This window comes from Pleurodeles waltl, chromosome 10, assembly GCF_031143425.1.
Source record: "Pleurodeles waltl isolate 20211129_DDA chromosome 10, aPleWal1.hap1.20221129, whole genome shotgun sequence".
Classification (NCBI taxonomy): Eukaryota; Metazoa; Chordata; class Amphibia; order Caudata; family Salamandridae; genus Pleurodeles; species Pleurodeles waltl.
This window is the reverse complement of record NC_090449.1, coordinates 491,402,274-491,418,006: the sequence shown is the minus strand read 5'-3', so window position 1 is coordinate 491,418,006 and position 15,733 is coordinate 491,402,274. Positions and strand designations below refer to the sequence as shown.

General features: G+C 45.0%; 1 protein-coding gene across 5 annotated transcripts in view; it reads left to right on the top strand.

Moving 5' to 3' along the window:
* The window catches only part of LOC138261647 (uncharacterized), a 40,842-nt gene extending 25,445 nt beyond the window's left edge, over nt 1-15,397 (top strand). For 3 of the 5 annotated variants that reach the window (XM_069210812.1, XM_069210813.1, XM_069210814.1), the window contains exon 4: nt 12,920-15,397. In XM_069210812.1, coding sequence (XP_069066913.1) covers nt 12,920-14,148 — 1,229 coding nt within the window. In that variant the 3' untranslated portion in view covers nt 14,149-15,397. The remainder of the gene's footprint in view (nt 1-12,919) is intronic. The other 2 variants (XM_069210816.1, XM_069210815.1) reach the window with 1 other exon arrangement.
* Nucleotides 15,398-15,733: the final 336 nt, after the last annotated feature.

Below are 15,733 nucleotides of genomic sequence, written 5' to 3'. Positions count from 1 at the left end.
ACTTCACTTAAGAGCAGGACATATAGCCTTCTATGCACTTTTTTCATTCTTAAGAAGTTCCGGTGACGTGTTGCACACGAGGATGCTAGTTCGTTGATGACCCCAACATATCTTGAAGAATGACTGTAGGGAAATGGTATGGGACACAAGCCCATTCAGTTCTTCCTAGCCTGCGACACCAAGTACTCCTGGTCCTACAAGCACAACGCATGTAATCTTTGCCCGTTGCTCCTGCATGAGGAGACCTCCTATGAAGCTCCAGACATTGCCAGAGACCCTCAACATCTTAGGGATCAAAGCCCTCAAGCTCAAAGCTCTTCTCGAACTGGGGGTGGAGCAGGCAGGCCCATTGTGCATTACAACAGTCCAGGTGGGTAAGGGGCCCAAGTTCACGGCTTGAGAGGCCTCTAACCTCAAAGAACAAGTTGTTGCGCATCTATCTGTGAAGCTGTAGGGACCAAAAACCCAAACGACACCGAGTCATACTGGTGTCACTGGCGCAAAAGGATCAGACACTACCTTACCCTAGGAAGTATCTTTCGACTGAAGCAGCACACTGTTCAACTGGAAGCTGGGCATCGAGCCACAACTGGGCCTCAAGAGGCACTGACCTTTAGGGTCCCTCTTCGATAGAGGGTTTGTCTCAGCCTAAACAGTTATCCTGAATGGCGAGCACGCTACTGCCCAATGTCTTTGAACTCTGTCAACTAATTCTTGACATGAGGGGCCAGTGTTGCAACTGAAGAAGACACCAGAAAGCAGAACCTTGGACAGCGTTGAAGCAGATGTCAGAGGCTCACTCAGCATTCAGATCAGACACCACAGAGGCGTCCCTCATCCTATAACTGCCAGAGGTCCTCAACTCCAGGCAGGAAAAACCTAACTAAGCCTACTAAGCTGCCAGAGCCTACACACCCTAGATCGCATCTCTAAAAGCGCAGGCTCGATTTTGAGGAGGAAGTGCCCTTCGAGACCCTTAATTCCCCTTCCCCCAAAAGTGTTCGAGGCAGGGCAACAAAAACAAATCCACAGCTGGTCCTTGAGCACTCTCCATTCCCTCCTCTGAACACCTCCACAGGAATCTGTGCATTCCCTGGCAGAACTTGGCAGTCCATATCAGAGGCACCATATAACAAGATCTTCAAGCCTGAGAATGGGGTGGCCCCTGGAAGAACTACAGTGTTGATCCTACTGATGACCCCAGCATAGAGCCTTATCTGTCCCGCTGCAGCGTGATGGCCGACCATGGATGCAGTTGGGCTACTGTGCTGACTTAAGAAAAGTATTTCGACCTTTTGACAATTTGGAGTCTATGGTTTTCATTCAACAACGATCATTAGTGGTTTACAATGGCGTCACAAAATAGATTATAATATGTGGTTTGTGGCGATCTTGGGCTCACTATGATCACACTATAGAATTGTGAAATCCTATAAAATCGTTTTTTGTCCACCGCTTCCTTGCTTTGTCTGTTTGAAGAAAAACCCATTAATTGTGATTCATTCTTAGAATAATGGGGTGCTTTCTCTACAGTTATCTGGTCCTGATGATGACCCTCTTTCGGTTATTCGTGTATCTGGGTTGAAACATCGGCAAAATTGGATGTGGATTGTTTTTTTTTTTTTTTACTTGATACTGGATCTCTGACATTCATATTTTGGGTGTGGAACAAAAGATCACATGATCCTTCTCAGTCACATTTGCATATATTACCTTGTATATATATCACTGGTGCACTTTTATGGCCACATTATTCACTTACACTGCGCCGTCAAAAATTAAAAGCACCGAAATAATAATTCTGGGAAAGTACTCCAAAATAATGCAATTTTTTGTTCGATGAAAATAAAAAATATGAACTGAATAACGAGCCTTATCTAGGGGCAGATTTTGTTGCTTAACTACTGTTGAGAAAGTCAATGGCTACACTTCCCCCGTAGGACCCACTTTTTTGATATATGTTTACGTACCCGGGTTACTGGGTTTAACCCCTTTTTCTGAACATCCATAATAGAGCAGGTTGTGTGGATTGTGTTTGAAAAAGCTATTTTCTCTTTCTCCAAAATTCTGTGATCCAGATTTGTTCTTTGAATAAGACACAACCTCTTGGGATTTCTTAGCTGACACCTGTACTCTGTGTTTTTTTTTTTTTAAATCTCTCTTTAAGAAGGAGGCAAATCACTCATTTTCGATACAAACAGTGAGATATCAATTTCGCCTAGACCTTCTTTAATGTCAAATTGTTAAATTTGCTAACAATTCGCTATTTGGATTTGTTGTGTTCAATTATGTTAAAACAATGAAAATGTGAAATGTAAAAACCATAATTTAAGAATCTGCAAGAGTGCTTTGCTTCTTGGTAGATAGGAACTGCCTGCTACCCAAAAAACATCAGTGATGCCCCTCCATTGAAAATCTGGGAGACTCGAGGTTTTTTACCTTATTGATCAGTAAAACAATTGGAGCTCAAATATTACACATACGCATTGGTGTTGATCTGATATCGGGAATCACCGTTCATCGGAACAGAATTCACCAAAACCAAGGTCTTCTTGTGTTCTTGACATGAAATACAATATTCAGTTACTTCTTGATTGATTGTTTATTTTTTATAGAATTAAGAAAACTGATCCTTCAACCTATTGTCAAAAGGCACAGAGAATATTCGGGGACGGAAGTAGTGAGCACTTTATTTGAGATGAAGACATTTTGATATTGCACTCCAGCTTATCAGCGCTATTCAGAACATTTGCAATTGTTACACAAAAGTATATACTGTGGAATTTATTATTATATGTTACTAACTCACTAACCTCTGTTTCATATGGACACAGACCTTTAGTGGATACATTGTGTTGGCAACTTTAGAATTCTGGCCCAGAGTGTAGGGAGAGTGACTTTTATTTTAAGGTCTTTTATTGTAATTTTAAATTGATTTTATATGCTTGGATTTTATACACATGCATGAATTATTTAACAAAAGACAGTCTGTTACTGTAGCACAGCGCACTTTCTTCGTTGTGCTGATAGGATGTTTAATAATGTTCTGACTTGAGCGTGATCTAGTGTCTAATCCTATGATGTGTGCATATAGCAATAGTCAGCAGTTCAGGAATTCTTGCTTGTTATTTTATAAATATTTATCTAATATTTCTATAAGAGGAATTCTTGGAAATAAATCTGACTTTACTCTTAGCTTGTCTTTAGCTGGGCTCTCCTTAAATTTTGACTCACATGTTCACCTCTATTATAAACGTGTTCTAGTTCATCTACTGGGTTTACATTTTTGCTCCAGTAATGTTGATTGCCCTTTGTTACTTGCACATGTGAAACAGGGCGATTCACACAGCAACACTTAACAATAAAGAAAGTGCTGTAAGTCTCACAATGGGTATTGAAAGCACTATTTAAATACCAGTACTGCACAAAACCTGCAGATTCGATGTTTGAAGTAGTTAGATTGATCTAATTTGGGGGGTGCTAGAGAGCCCACGGCAAGATGGCTGCACCTTAGTGCAGCTTCTCTGGACGTGAGCCTTAATCCTTCACTTATCCTGCCATCTATTCTACCCCCAATCAAAGACCAAGGCATACACTGGGCCAGCCTGAACCGTGAGCTGCAAACGGGTTACCAGATCCTACAGATAACAAACTTTTTGCTTGCACTGAGCGGACTGGGCAGAATGCCACTGGGCCGAAAATGGTGACCGCTTGGTGGGCCACGGCGATTGTATGTCTGCTATGAAGCTGCCACCCTGCAGGTGATGAGGCAGTTTAAAGCTGCTGCAAGAAGCACTGGGTAGTGTGAGCTAAGCCACCAGAGATCGCTTCAGGAGCGCCTGACTAGAAGCTTGGAGGAAGTTGCAGGCGCTGCACTGTGGGATGACAGCTGCTAGTGTGTAGCTTGGCTGATGGCTAGAGTGCGGATGGTCACAACATATGAGAAGATCCTGCATTGCATGGCTGCCCTGGGTAAAATGGCTCCCAAGACTGCAGACACCGTTGGATTGCAACGAGGACTCAGTGCGCAGAGCGTCAGAAACCGACCTCTGATGCGAAGGCCCGACCTGCGGGCTCCTGATGGATCGGAGTGGCCCTTATGAGAGGTACTGCCTGTGGCCGCGTAGAACAGCACTGATCCCAGCGTGAGGGGTGGCCTGCTTTCCCAGTACCAGCTAGTGCAGGCAGATGCCTGTGGCACCATGGACACCACTGGAAGTAGTGTCTGGTGGCCGCGTGAGACCACTGATGGTGTGCGCTGGTGCAGTGTGGGCCAATAGCTTGTCGGCTGGGTGAGAGTGCCTGACCAGCACCCCAGGCCAACCATTGATTCTGGCAGTGTGTTCCAGGGGGCCTCATACACAAACAAAGATGACAAAGTACAGAAAACGCAACTTACTTAATAGGTGAGAGCCTCTGACTGCTGCCCATACCCAGCTCTGACAGAATCAAGGGCCAAAAGGCCTCGTAGGAGTGTGGTCGGTTTGGCAGACCTAAATGAGCGCATGAATGATTGGCACGGTATAACCATTGCCATCCAGGGGCCATGAAACTCAGGAAGCGAAGTGAAATAGCATGCCAACGTCCTGGGAATTGGCAGAGAACCCAATCGCCCATGGCGACCAGTATGCCCTTGAGGTTGAGACAGGTGAACTAGGGCAAAACTTTGAAGATACCTGTAGGACACTAGCCCCGATTAAAACTTCCTGCCGGCCTTTCATACATGTGATCACCCATAAGTGATTGTAGTACCTTCTGCCGCATGAGCTGACCTTGTATTTGCGGCTGAGGGTGACTAAAGCTTGAAGGGTATGCTACCCTGCTAAGACTAATCACTCCCGCACATACCCTGATCACTGCCTGCGAGTGGTCGGGTCGCACAGTCAGCGTTTTTCTTTATTAAAAAAAAAAGCGACTGATCTCTACACTGTATTGTGGGCAGGCTGAGAGGAAACAGCAGAGCCTGACGCTTGGCGGTGCTGCAACACCATCTGCACTCGGGATCGACAGGGCAGGCGGGGGAGCCCTGTGAATGGCAATAGGACTGCTGCGCAACTTTCGTCACCCCCCAATGGGGAAAACAGACAAGACCGAGTCACAACTCACCTTCGAGGCACAGCGGAATGGCGGAATGGCGCAATTGCGCAATTTATGGCCAAGGATCAAGATATGGACCCAGATAGCCAAGCTACTCCAGCACTTAAAACCACCCTAATTCCCATGCAGCAGAGTCTACAGTCCAATGATGGCAAAATAGATGCCTTGAACCTGCGCATGGATAACCTAACTGCAAAACTAAACATTCAAACTGGCTGCATAACCTCATCGGAACACTGTATATCTACAGCCGAAGATGGCTTGAAAAAGATGACCTCGAAATGTTTAAATATGGAAACATTATTGGCGGTAATAAAACCCAGGAATGAAGGCCTTGAACCCTGCTCCAGATGCAGTAATCTTCGTATCATGAGCATCCCGGAGTCAAGAAACCCTTGCAAAATGGAAACACTGCTAACGGATATCTTTTGCTCCGACAACCTCTTGTGCATGTTTGGCAGTGGATAGAGCACACAAGTCTCTGGCACCACGACTGCACCGTGCCCCTATCTGCCTCCCCCAAGTCCCACAAGAGCCAAGCTGCTCAATTACAGGGACCCAGATACACTACTCAGATTGGCATGTGAAAAGCAAGACATCATCTACCATGGAAACTGTGTGGCATTCTTCCTGGGTTTCGCAGCATCAATGCAGGCAGCCCGCAAATAATTCCTCACTGTCGAAAAGAAGTTTCCAAAAGCAGAATCTCCCTAGGCGATGCTGTTCCCAGCCCACCTAAGCATAGAGTGTTGTGGAACCATAAAGATTTTTTACAACACCTAAAGCAGCAATTGAGTCCCTCAAAAGGTTCACCCAATGGCATCGGGAGCGGGAGCGTCCTGACACTGAAAGTGTCTCTGACAATGATTGACCTTCTACGTCTTGGGAGAACGCGATTGTGGATTATTGCGTCGCCTGCTGTGTGGGCCGATGAACACTCCAAACAATACCACTATAATTGGAGGTGCCACAAAACAAGGTCCAGTTCCGAAGGTGTGGGAGGGAGTTAAAGGGACAATGACTGTGACCCAACCTACCCTACTGAGGCACTCTACGCTACACCTCTCATGGCAGGATAGTAACTGCAGCCCCAGGCCGCGGATCGCCGCTACCCTCACAGATGCCCTGACCCCCAAGATCCAAAAGACAGACCGGCAATGGCTGATATCTCAACTGTCTCCCGGCCAATGGGAGAGTGCTTGGCATCTGGCCACCCATACGAGGCTACAACCCACATGTGTTCACGATATATGCACCAGCGCACGCTGGAGACTGTTGTTTTTTTTTGTTGCAGCTAAATGATTTTATTTCTTTTTTCAGGTTTTGAAACAACCTCTGGCATGATTGGGAAGCTGAAGTGGGAAGATAGTGGGGTTGATGTTCTACATTACTGCTGCCTCCGACACACCGACACCGCCTATTGGCACTTGCACGGTCACCCATTACACAACTTGCAGTACGCCTCGATGCACTTACACATCGTACCGCAGTGGTCCAAACATCCGGATGTATCCCCCTCTAAACTTGGAACGTATGTTGGCTCAGTAACCCCTGTAAAACATGTGTGGAACTAGCCTACTTGAACAGGCATTGCATCTAAAACACCCTCCTCAAAAGAGCCACATTTGACACAACACACAAAAAACATGGTGGGCACCTGTTGTGCGACGATCCTACTATCCGCATCCTCTCTAGGGGTGTGATATTTATTCAAAGAGAGGTGCCTTTTACTGTTAAACATTCTGAAACTGATGACCATAGTAGATATGCAATCCTGCGGGTAAACCTCTGTGGTACACTAGTGACCCTGGGAAACACCTATGGGCCCAACGTGGATGATCCCGTCTTTTATTTAGAGTTATAGAACAAATTACATTCCCTGTTCTTCTATGCCATAATATGGGGTTGTGACCTAAACATGTATCTGGACCCATCACAGGACAAATCTGCAGGTGCTGATTGGCAAGAGAAACAAACTGCCATGGTTGTGGGCGAGGGCATGGGCGAATATGGATTAGTAGACCTATGGAGACTATGCAACTCGACAGGTGAGAGGGCACGTTCACCGCTTCAGTGCATGGCTCGTGGTCCCGCCTGAATTACTGGCTGGTGACCTGACAGATGAACTCCTGGACAGAAGATGTTAAGCATCTAGCCAAAACTATCGGATCATGCACCGGTCCTACTGGAAGTGGCGGTACTCACAAATATCCCCACACAGTTTACTTGGAAATTTCAGGCATCATAACTGCCAGACCAAGTATATAGAAAAGGCCTACGATTAGCCGTTATGGAATTTTTTGGAGAAAAAAAAACATAGGAAGTTGAGGGAGCAGACACGCTTTGGGAACCCTTTAAGGTCACTATCTAAGGGCTATCTATAAGCACGAGAGACGGTGTTTTGTGAGATATCCATACGCAATTAAACAAAATAGAAAGCACATTTCAGACACTAAAGTGCAACTATGAAGCTGCTCCCAGCCTGGTACCCTAGCAGCCTTTAGAGAAAAATTTACAAACTACAATGAAATGGCTGGGAATGAACTGCAACGTGTTTCTCAGCGACACATAGCAAGAACGTATGTGGTGGGTGGCTGATTAGGCCGCAACCTGGCAAATTGACTGAATTCCACCTGTACACTTTATCGACATCATAGACTCGGCTGGGGAGCCCTGATATAGTACACCAACCTTCCTATCTGCCTTCACAGACGTCTACACGGGCCTATACAGCACCAGAGTCTTGGCCACAACTGCACACTACTTGAAAGATGAGGTTCTGTCGTGGCTATCCCTAGGTAAACAAGACTATCTTGTGCAACCTATCGCGGAACAGGAGATTCGGGGAGCTGTACACTTACTGTCCAATGGCAAAGCGCCAGGCCAAGATGGACTGACGGTCCCAATAAACAACCTGAGTATTGCGAATCCAACAGACCTCTTTAGCTGATTAACACGGATGCCAAAATATAAGCGAAAATACTGGCCACTAGACTCGAACCACTAATGACAAATCTAGTACTGGCGGATCAATCTGGCTTCATACCCACCTGATCCACGATACACAGTCTGTTAACATTATTCGTGCTGCTACACCAGCTTGACTCATCCCCAGAGGCACCGGTACTGGATGCTTCAAAAGCCTTTCATGTCATCGAATGGACAAATGTGTTCGCAATATTGAGTCACAGGGGGATGCTTATTATATACCGACCCGGTGGCACGAGTGCGTGCCAATGGGCACACGCCGAAACTGCTGCCAATACATATGGTGTCCTTTGTTCCCATTTCTGTTTACATTTCCTCTTGAACCCCTGGCGAGCGCCCATACTCCAGGAATACACATGCTTCAAATGGCACTCTGGACTCCCTATAAACTTGGCAAAAACAGTTTTTTTTTTTTTTCCATTAACACACAACTGCATTTACTGGATATTCCCCTGGAACGGAACACTGACTCTGTTAAATACCTGGGGGCCTGGATCCACAGAGACCCCGACCTGGTGATCTGTGAGAACTACAGGAAAGCTGTGACGAACCTTGAAGAACAGGTGGCTAGATGGTCTACGATGCCATTCTCTCTAGCAGACAGATTGGCGCTCTTGAAAATTGTAGCGCTTTCTATAACTTTTTACTAACATTCCTGTAATGCTAGAACAACACTTCTTTAGGACCATCTGCTTGCACATGATCACATTGGCCTGGGCAGGTAAACAGCCCAGGAACAGCACAGAGACATGCAACCAACCCAAAATCTGTCACAAAATAGATGGAATGCTGCTCGAAACACACATCTGTCCCTGGAAGACTGTCGGTTCGGTTTCACACTCACAGGAATATTCACACCGAACTGTAACCTACGTATTTTTCACTTCAGATACCTGCAGCAGATGCACTACACTTCAGTTAGACTGCATTGATACGGACTGCTGGGCGACACAAACTGTCCGAGATGTAGGGCACTAGAAGTAGATTTTTTACACTTGGCTATGCACCCTGGTTCAGCAGTTCTTGGATAAGTGTGACAACGGCACTGTCTGCTGTGATACTGGAAAAAGTCGATTGCACCCCTCACATGTGTCTACTAGGCCCGGTTAAGCGGTTGAGTCCAAAAAATCGTAAATTTGTAGCGGTGGGACTACTACTAGCAAAATGTAGGGTAGCTATACATTGGGAAAGAAAGCTGCACCTCGTACTAAATGGTGGCTTCTAGATCTTCTTACCGTAAAGAACTATTAGAATCCTTTGCTGAGGAGCATCAGCTACCTCGCGCCTCAGATATTTGGGGTCCACTCACCACCCGTCTTTTGTCTACAACGGACGTGCTCTGAACTATACTGTGAATTAGAGGGCGATACTATGAGACAAATGTATGGATATGATTATGCTGGCATTCTGATTATTCCACCGTTAGACTCATTTCTAATGCATGTGATATCTGCTGGCACGCTGTTTTTGTATCTGTTTATATGCTAAAAACCTCAATACAAATATTTTAAAAAACATTTGACCATAATCATCATGAGTCTTATGTCTGTGTATGCTCCCATATTCTCCAGCTGTTCAGCTGTAGTCACTACTCCATGCTTGTTGTTGCTTTCTTCTGGCATGCAGGTTTGCAGAGAGCAGCTTTATTTTTGCTGGCTCAGATTTCTGACCTCCGTGCCATGTAAAATAACTGAACTTTTTATTCATTTTTGTTTCTCATCATTCAGTTTTTTTAAATTAGCAGATTCCAAACAATTAGCATTCTACTTGACTTTACCATCTGAAAGGTATTGCTAGCTTTTCTGGAGGACGGGTTCAAATTGTACCATGCAGTTGGACTATGCTGTAAGAGCACATTTATGTATTCCTTTAACTTCCCTTTCCCCGCTGCATTTATATGTTTATTTCTCAGGAGTTTGAGAAATAATGAGTGTATAAGTGTATACAAGAGCATCCCTGACCGAAGCAATGAGTGAAATAAAAAAATGTTACTAAGTTAAGTAGAGCAATTGAGTAAGGGGGTAATCGTAGGCGTAAATAAGTAAGAATATTAATGATACATCAGAAAGCGAGCAAGATTGACTAAGACATAGTGAAAGAGGGATTTTGGTGGGGTTGACAGATGAGACAGTGAACATATCTGAGAAGAGTGTGAGAGAACACTTGGCTCTCAACAGAAGTATCGAAAACTTAAAAAATGTGCAATACCACTGTCATTCAAGTATCAAAGGCAGTGTTCCCGCCCTGGAGGTGGCTCCCCAAAGGGACTTATGATAAGGGAATATTCAAACGAGTGCACAAAAGCATGACTTTATATTTGGAGGTGACTGCACCTGAAGGAAAAGGGGAAGGTGTAATACATGGACACAGAAACTTGTTCACCTAGCCAGCTTCCTCCTAGTGTTTTCCTTTGGGCAGCCAGCTTGATCCATTGGATGACAGTCACAATTACCTTTACCTGCACGAGAGGCACTTGTGTGTGACTGAGTGAAGAATAATATGATAGAGAGAGGATGGATGAGAGTCAGCAAATGACGATGTACAGCACACCTTACAGGATCACTGTCTCGAAGTGCAGGAGTCCTGTGGAGCTTGCGAAACGCCATCGCAGTATCGTGATTCCATTTTCTGTGGCCTTGATCATCATGTTTATTTTATTAGATATGTGTGTGTTTATTAGATATTGTCACTGAACTGTTTCCATTGGAAAGTAACACTAACACTCTGTCATTGTGATCCATGTTATATTTCCATTGCTCACACCACTTAGAAAAGTGTGCACACAAACTTTACCACATACCAAGAAAAATTATTAGTGGGAACATTGCTCATCAACAGTTGAAGGAAATCTGAAGGAGGTGAGAGTCAAGAGTGCAAGAAATAATAAGAAGTGAAACATGAGTTGTTGATGCAATAGGGTCTCTGGGAGGGCAAAGACTGGTACCGCTAATGGGGATCAGAACCTTGTTGATAAAACTAGCCCACCAAGGTTATCTAGGAATCACTAAGACTAAGAAAAGGCCTGTGATTATTTCTGGTGACCTTGTCTTGATATTCAGGTGGAAAGATAAGTCTGAGACTGCATGGAGTATTTACTAAGTGATGAAACTTGTAAAACGAGTTCAACCAATGTTCATAAGGTGACTATCAAACAGGATGTTGCTTTAGATATTGTGGGTCCAGTAGTCATTATAGTGGGTCTACAGTATATCATAGTTCTTATTGACTTACATTAGCTGTACCCTGAAATGGGCATTAATGGGATTGAGCTGCTTATTGTGGTCACTTTCTTGAGAGAGATTTTCAGTAGAGATGGTCTACCAGTTGCAATTCTTACTGACAATAGAACCAATTCGTTTCTTCTGAGAAGGAAAGATTTTTTTTTTTTTTTGTTTTGTTTTTTTGTTTATTGTTTATCTGAGAGCGGGATTACACAAACGTGATCTCTACCACCCAGAAGCCAATGGGATTATAAAGAGTTAACAGGGTACTTAAGCGGTTCAGATTGTAAGAAAGTGGTAAGGATTTGGGAGAATGGGTCATTTTTAATGTAAAATATACTGGTTGACTCCACCACGCAGTCATGGGAAGAGTCCATTATTTGAACTGTTTAGAGGGAGGAGACCCATCTCTTTACTTAGTCCTGCTTGGATAAATAATGAAAGATTTGGGTCTAGTTTGTTAGATAAATGGTGAGACAAGGAATGTGAAAAAAGTTGAGAGGACGAAGAGATTTGATAAAAGACATGCCGTGCAGTGCACTTAAGTATTTGTTTGTGATTCGTTTACAGTTAAAAACCTGCACTGAAATTACAGCCAAACATATATATTGTGTAAGTCCCTCCTTTTCATTTTATCCTTGCTGACAAAGTCCCTATTTTATATTTGGGTAAATATCTGGAATGGCCACTCACTGTAGGAAGACCTCATCTGATGGCAGGTGTGGCAATCTGATCCCTATTTTATGCTAGGGGTGCCTACTCCACCAGCTTGTATACACATTTTTACAAGGATGGCTAGGCTAGATGTAAAGGATTTCCACCTAATGCCATGGGTAGGCCCGGATGAGGTGTGCCCATCACATGATGTGGGGTGACCTACAGATACCAAGGATGCCCATTTTAAAGTAGAGGGTCACAGATATCGGGGGTGGCTGCCATACATTAGAGATGCACCCCCCACAGTCAGATTAGATACATTGTCTCTGCTCCTCCACTTGGCCATGGTGGGTTGCTCACACTGTGCAGTAGGCACTAATATGGTAAGGTCTGAAGCCTTGGGTTGGGGTGTATTCATAGGAGTATTCTTCTGGGATAGTCCTCAAAAGAAGGACTAGACTATTAAAAACTGCACATTTGATCATCTTGTTAGAGGTTGTTGTAGGGACAGTGAGCCTCAACTGACATCTACCAAACCAGTGATACAATGTGAGAGATTTGAGATCAGAAGTGTATTACTGGGGGAAGGAGAGGGGCTGATGGCCTCTTCAGTTTCATGATGAAGAACACGGAAGTAGGGACACAATGCAGACCACTTTATTTCTCTCCTGCTTGGTCAGTTGGGAGTAGGAGTGACACACGTGTGTACCCTACCAAATTCCCTTACTTGTGCCGGCCTTGGAAGAGAACTGTAATACCAAAGAAGGTCTGCCTTATTTCTCCTAAAAGGATTGCGTGTTCATTTTGGAAGCGTTATCCATACCTAGTGTTTTTACTTAGTCCTAGGCACATTGAGACATGTTTTCCTCATATGTTTAGAAAACTGATGGATATGCTAGGCCTCGGGGGGGAGATGAGCGCGTTAACAGCTTTTTTGTTTTTCTTTATACCTGCAGTTGCACCAAAGCCAGAGCCATCGAAGGAGATAGCTGTGATGACCCCAGCAATCCTAACCACGACCTCCCAGACGCCAGCAATTCTAACCACTGCGACTCACCTCACCTTCATTGCTGTGCCTGGGGCAACGGTCACAAAAGAGCGTGCAGTGGATGTGAGTAAGCAGGAAGTCATCGATCAGAAACCCACTCCGGCGACACTGACAGCAGTGGAAGCAGACACAGGCCCCTCTCCATCAGTAGGTGCTCATGATGGGGATTCCGGTCGCTGCGATTCTCATGGTTCCATGGTGTCCTCGCCAGCGGGCTCTGTGGGTCAGGTGACTACACAGGTGACCACACAGCGAGACTGGGGTAATGAAGGCAGTTCTGACAAACTCATTTCTACCATAGGATCTGACCAAATAGAGGCTTTCAAATTCAAAATGGAAGAGGAAGATGAAGAGGAGTTGCCAGTGAAAGGTGGCAGACAGGAGATGGATATTGGATCTTTGCCCTCTGAGCCAATGCCCCCTGCCTGGCAAGACAGTCAAGAGGAGTGGGAACAGCAGTCGGGGTCACCCCAGCGCAGTGATAACGCCAGAGAGGATTCACTCCATTCATCAGCTTCACAAGAGGGCACCCGGACTCCAGCAACAGAGCTGCCCACTAGGGAAGGGTGCTCTTGCCTCCTGGAGGACAGGAGAACCATGTGGAGGACTAACATGCAGCGTCTCCTAGAACTGGAGGAGCAATGGGACCAGCTCTACCACCAGGAACTGGCGATGTGGGAGGAAGAAAGACTACAACAGCGAGAGCAGCGGGTACAAGACCGTTTGCTCCAGCAGCAGCTGTTGGGTGTTCTGACAGACATCCGTGATGAACTGAAGCAGATTAGAGAGCAGCGCGCTGCTTCACAGGAGAACCACGTTGCTGACAGCCCTTCCCAAGGTGGAGACCTTAACCAGGCTTGCTCGGTAGAAGCAAGTTCCCCAGAGTCTGTACCAGCAGCACAAACCAATGGAGATTCTGTCCCTTGTTCACCAAAATCTACTGTACCACGGGGCCGCACTGCCAGCACATCCTCTGCCTCTTGGTCACCTAAATCAGGAACATCGCGACGCCGTCCTGTTAGCACAGCCACTGCTGCCTGGTCCTTAAAATCATTTACTCCACGGAGCAGTGGACGCCCACGTGGACGTCCACGCAAGTATCCTATTGAGGAATATGATGGTGGCGGACACAGTTAAAAAATGTTTTAATCAAACATTTGACGGAAGAGAACAGTTTATGCACAGAGATCGGGACATGTTTTTAAAGGAATGCCTTCCACTTTCTAGAGAAGGCTAAATAAATAGAGGAGTTTTGAGGCCGGTACCATGGCAAGTGCTGGCCCGTCACTGTCCTATGGCATTGTCCTCTTGACCACACTATGTTGTGCTGAAATGTGCCTGATGGGTTAATGCTGCTCATTGTCGAGGCTAGATCGGGGGGCAGGTGGGACACAGTGTCAGACCTTCAAAAGGCGTGTGGCATAGTGTTGCCTGGCACAGCTGGGCAGCTTCGAGACCCATGATGCCCTTTTTTTTAAGCTTTCTGCTCAGTAGAAGTCTTGGCAGATAGTGTTCCAAGTTGGAAGGGAGGCAGGGTATAGATATGCCACATGTCTGCCAGACATAAGAATAGGGGATTTGTGTGGAGCTGGGAACCGATTGGTGAAAGCTTTTCCTGATCTGTTTAAGGGAAGACTGCATTCTCCCCATGAAAATTTAAATTATTTCTTAATTAAGTTAAATGGGCCTCAATGAATACAAAACGGCTTATTTGAAATGTAGCCTGACAGCTTTAGTTTTACTGTTCCTGTACTGGTTCGTCACCCATAGATCCTCCCCTACAATGAATTTTACTTCTAAAGCAGAGCCAGTATAGAAAGCTGATGCCCAGAATTATCCAGGTGCCCATCATCTGACAGGAGAGGAGCTTGGCACCTGAACAATTTAAAGGGCTTATGTGCTGTGGGCATTGTGCCTCAGCCCCCCTACATTTTTAATGCAATAAAGAAGGTTTTAGAATATTTATTAAGGTCGGGTTACTTGTCTGTCTTGTACTTTTGCAGAGATCCGTCATCCCATTGTCATGTCTTTAACTATTGGTCTGATCTCTTGATGTTACACTTTTGGATTCCTTTATGGTTACCTATGTATCTTATTTTGGTGTCTGGATCCCTGTGTGCACCCTCCGACAGTCACTGGTTTCTTATGTGTTATATTTTGATTTCAGAAAACACACAGCACAAAAATGTTTTACTGACTCGCGGATGTGTTCTGTAAAGAAGCTGGTAATGTATCTGTTTTTAGGATTTCTTATTTTCGCACTAGACATTGCCCGTATACTCTGCAAAGTTCATACACACCCGTGCAACCTGTGAAGAAAAGGAAAGCCCTTAATTTTGCTCAGGGCACGCTTTGAGAAAAGGCACATTAAAACAGCTGAAATGAGGCCTTGTGAACGTTGTTCCCGGAAAATGAAAAAAAGTGTCAGTTCTTTTGCTATTGCAGTGTTTCTGAAAGGTCAAATGATGCCCGAAGAGTCCTACAAATTAATAATGTCTGCAAGGCTACCTCTGCTTTTTAGGTCTTGCTCTGCCAAGACCCTTTAATTTTAGTAATTCTATACATATAGTATACCTTAGGGGGGCTTTCAGCTTCCCTCTTTATCTACTGGGCTGTTGTCACCCACATTTTCTTCTTCTTGTCAAAACAGCATACAGCATTGTCAATAAGTCAGTTACTGGCTAACTTCAATAGCTGACTTCACAGTGAGTAACAGCATTCA